Source organism: Branchiostoma floridae, unplaced genomic scaffold, assembly GCF_000003815.2.
Source record: "Branchiostoma floridae strain S238N-H82 unplaced genomic scaffold, Bfl_VNyyK Sc7u5tJ_952, whole genome shotgun sequence".
NCBI lineage: Eukaryota > Metazoa > Chordata > Leptocardii > Amphioxiformes > Branchiostomatidae > Branchiostoma > Branchiostoma floridae.
The window spans coordinates 10236-14966 of NW_023365977.1; the positions used below are offsets into that span (position 1 = coordinate 10236).

At 41.6% G+C, this 4731-nt stretch overlaps 1 protein-coding gene across 1 annotated transcript in view; it reads right to left on the bottom strand.

The window, feature by feature from the left end:
- LOC118409067 (poly [ADP-ribose] polymerase 2-like) overlaps positions 1 to 4731 on the bottom strand; it is a gene marked incomplete in the record, with an annotated part of 9509 nt that extends 4778 nt beyond the window's left edge. The window contains 10 exon segments of the mRNA XM_035809935.1: positions 738 to 816; positions 1261 to 1382; positions 1559 to 1709; positions 2095 to 2264; positions 2453 to 2558; positions 3138 to 3325; positions 3653 to 3750; positions 3944 to 4096; positions 4271 to 4354; positions 4540 to 4731. Coding sequence (XP_035665828.1) covers positions 738 to 816; positions 1261 to 1382; positions 1559 to 1709; positions 2095 to 2264; positions 2453 to 2558; positions 3138 to 3325; positions 3653 to 3750; positions 3944 to 4096; positions 4271 to 4354; positions 4540 to 4714 — 1326 coding nt within the window.

A 4731-nucleotide genomic window follows, 5' to 3' on the forward strand; every position in this document is an offset into this window, starting at 1 on the left:
CCCATTGGAGTAGAATTCATATGGCCTACTTTTAGAATTGAGGGCATTGTTCATGCTAGCAATCTTTAAAAAAGTTCAGTTACATCCTGTGAATAAATGGAAATAACTGTGAGGGACAGGTGTCTGCTGTATCAGTTGTTATATATGAGATGACCTGAACAGACCAGTCATATCATCTCAATTTCCTTTTCTTTCTGCACACTTACCTTCCCTCTTATGATGGGCACCCACAAGCACCTTACTAGCCACCTCCAAGTCCATTAGGCTGGCCAGCTTGTCAAATTCCCGCTTGATGTCACGCTGATCATTTAGGGCTCTTATCTTCTCATGGGAGAAACCACCAGGGGGGATGAGCTGGTAGTACTTGTTACTCAGCTCTGCAACCTGTGGTTACAGTGTAGTCATATTTAGGAATGGACAGATGGATGCTGGCAAGTATGTAATAGTGTGCAATCTCATGTATTTTACATGGTTACAAAGAAAGGACTCTACAAATAATGCACACAGAAATTAACTTAAGAATACAGATGGAAGAAACATGTATGTATACTACATGTAACAGCTACTTCAGTATTTTTTACACTCTATAAAGTAACCACATACAACTTAATCAGTCTAAATAAGGGAAGAGCTTTAAGTAACACAGTCCACAAATGCTAGGATGCAGTCTTTTACATAGAAGTCTGGTATAGCTGACAATATCTACTGATGACATGTCTGTTGCCAGGGATGCTGACCTTCTCCATGTCCTCCTGGTACTGTTCAACATCTGGGAAGGTCTCCTCCTGCCCCTTCTCTGCCTTCTCAACCACCTTCCTACAAACAACATTAGTATCAGCAGGTAGTCATTTCTAAGCTTGGAAATTGGAAAATGTGATGGAAGGTAGGTTAACATGATTTTCTTTTATTCCACAACACTCCATCACCTGTGCTGTCCTTAGCATTGCTGACACATTTCAAAGAGTTCTTGGCTTACCATATACAAACTGCTCTCAATCAACAATGCACAAACAATAGTTGAGTCCATTCAACAACAGACTTGCAATTTATACACAAATGGTTTCCATAGCAATGAAGTATCCTCCAAGTAAAATATCTAACTGCATGGGATACGGCACACTCTGTTCTTATGTTGACCACAATATATGACATTACACTATATGTTAAGGTTCTAAGATTTAAGCCAAGTCAGGAATACTGATAAAGTAAGAAGAAACTAAATTCATTTTGTACTTGAAAGTGACACATTGATGGATTTACTTGATTTCTCCCAGAATTTTCATTCCCTCCTCCATAGCCTCCCTCCTGAGACGACCAAATGGCATCATGGACTCGTCTACGCCAGTACGCCTCATGCATTCACTGATGGTGCGAAGGTTGGTCTGTGGAGAAATGGTACTCAACTTCATCTTTTGCACTATGAATTTGCTTTACTGGATCTTCCTCTGTACTTCCAGCAATTAAGTCAAGACAAAGTGGCACACTCATTGATCAACTAGAGAAAGATTCAAAATATGAGTCATACAGACAAAATGGAAGGAATGGTTCTCATCCTTACCAGCTCCTCGATGAAGCCCTTGACCTTGTCCTGTAGTTTGGAAGGCAGTGCCTGGTTGTCGAGGTTGATAGAAATTTTAGCTACCTCCTTCCTACAGTGGGCCTGCTCTGCTAGAGGGACCAGGTGGTACTTCTTATGCTGCTTCTGGAAACTTTAAAAAGAGGACAGAAGCTTGAAAAAGAAACAAATCCTGTATATCTAATTTGGTACATTGATATTGTTGATGCTCCTTTGTATGCATATCCAATGAGCTGAAACTTTTTGAACATGGCTGAGTTTCACTACTTCCAAAAACTCTTTTTTTCTATGATACAAATACATTCTGTATATGCACCAAGCCCAATAGGCAATACAGAGTAAAATGTATCATTTTGGAATGTTCTTGAGATACTGTGCAGATGCATAATGCTCTCAAATTGTTCTGGTGGGGACACAAAATCCACATCTACACAACTACCTTTACCTGTAGATCTAGTACATGTTGCATTGTACAGAATAGCTAACCATAATTAGACCAAGAATTTAAACAGACTAACTTCTTAACATCCTTCCAGTCATTTCCAGTCTTGGCCTTAAAGATTTTACAGAACTCCTTGACAGCATCTTCTGCCTTCAGGAAAGGTGTGCGCTGGAACTGTCCTGAGTCCCCGACCCGGCCCCAGCGGTTCAGCAGGATGTACATGTCCTTCCCCTTCTGGTGAATGACCTGGGAATCAAACAGCATAAACCTTACAGTCTACATGGGTTCACTCAGCTCACCATGTTAACTAACACAAGCACAACACAGTAGTCTGGATTAAAGGGCACATTTCCAGCAAGCCTTCCAGCAATGGCTTGAATTGTATACTGTATCATAAAGGGAAACTGCTATGCCCTGTAAACAAAGTGGCTTACCTGCATTTTGTAGAAGTTGTTCATGCCATATGTGCCATATTGCACATCCACCTTGGTTCCCAGCATGTCATATGGCAGGTTAAGTTCTGGGTCGACCAACACTGCCCTACAGGTCAAATAGGACCATGAAAAAAGATATAGTTTAAAACACAATTTGCGTTTCAGAACTGCCGCTTTTAAACTGTCAGATAGCAATCCAGGCTCATGTTATACAGTCCACTTACTGAAGTAAAAACTTTGTACATCACACTTGGAGGCTGTTTCCTTATATGTGTGGGGCCGTGTGGTGTAATGGCAGGGTCTTTGGCTCATAACCCAGCGGTCCTGGGTTCAAATCCGTTGATGTGCCACCAACCTCGTGACCTTGGGAAAGCACCTCACACGACTTTCCTCACTTCAATCAGATGTAAATGAGTACCTAGTTTCATTCAGGGCTGTCCCTTGGATAGGACGTTAAATGGAGGTCCGGTTGTATGAGGAGAGCCACACCTCAAGCACATTAAAGACCCCACCATACTAATTGAACAGAAGTGTGAGTGTCTCAGTTAGATCTGTCCGGATATGCAGCTTGACCTGTTCAGTACAAACCTGCTATGTTAGCAATTAGGCTGTTTACCAGATATTTAATACAAACAAACAAACAATACGGGGACAGAAGTGAAATAATCTTCCATGCAAGACCTACCCAGTCCCTGCCTCCACATTGGCATGTTTGTCCACCAGTGCCACCAACTCCTGCCCTTCCTTCTGATGCCTCTCCTGTTCCTGCTGCTCCACCCATGTCAGCACCTTCTCAGCATCCTGTCTGAAGTCAGGAGGAGGTCCGTCCCACGTCATGCCATCATCCCAATCTGTAGACTTGGGTACACGTGTCTAGTGGCGAGGAAACAGAGGAAAATAGATATCAAATAAAATTTGGATTACAGATTATGGGCTTGCAAAAATATGCTGCAAAAGGTAGACTTCAAGACAACCGAGTCCAAAATTTCTTAGGATTACTTATTATTAATCTTTCCTTCAAAACAGCCACAGCAGTAAATTGCCAAATTCCTGTCACACTTGAGGCCTGTTAACCTTGTATCTTCCTAACTAATGCCCTACTGCTTAGTCTTTATCAATTAATTCAAAGGTGAAAATTGTCTTTCTGTATCCTACACACAATAGTCTACAAACTTGTTGCCAAGAAGTAAGGAAAACTACCATTATGCTGGTCGTTCCCAGGAGTCTGTTAAGGGCCTCTGTCAGTTTCATGTAGCCCAGTGCATGAGCATAATCCAGAGGAGTTTTCCCTGCCTTGTCTGTGGAAACAACACAATCAGAACAGGAATGATTCAAAGTTCTTATTCAGACCAACAACATGGAGATACTGATACTTCAGCACCAAGGACAGGAACATAGCAAAGATTACTATCCTAACAATAAGAGTGCATTGGTGTAATACAGGACATGTAATTTGACCATTTGACAGAATATGCATTCAAACAAATTCACCTTTGACAGCCAAAGGTGCTCCTTCCTTATGCAACAGCTCTAGAATTTCCACATTTTCATAGCTGCCATACTCCATTGGCTGCACAAGATGGTGCACAACGGTCCACCCCTTGTTGTCCATGGCACCAAGGTCTGGTTTGATGTAATTGTCTGCTGTTGGTAAATTACAGACAGAGAAATCAGTGACATATCACAAAGTCAAACATCAAAGCTAAACTACCTTTTATAATCACAACCAATTGGTACGTTTTGACCACACTTTCCAAACTTACTGACTCAAAAACAACCATGTTTGTAAGGACACTTTTATAGGAAAAACAGACTTACCTGGTTTTGTGATCACTGCTGTCTCAGTCATGTTCATGACCAGTTCCTTAGCAGGTGCCAGTCCTCCTGCTGCCTTGTGCAATGCTATAACAAGCAGGTCCAGCATCAGTAATGTTTACCTAACCCAATGTGCTCAATTAAAAAAAAATACAACTAGAACAATTATTCTAGCCAAGGTGAGTCTGAAGATAAAGTAGAAGGCAAAGGTAAAGAAACGTAAAGAGAATCTACATCACAATTTTTGCAGCTTTGTGCAAAAATTGGCCTACCTCTTCCACCTTTCCTAAGACTTTCCTGTTCCTGTGACTCCTGAGACTCTTCACTGTTCTCAGTACCACTCGGGACATAATCCTCATCATCCACATTGTCCTCCTCCTCTTCATCTTCCTCATCCATGTCCATCTCCTCCTCATTATCCATCCCATCCTCCATGTTATCCTCCATTCTTCCTCATCAACCTC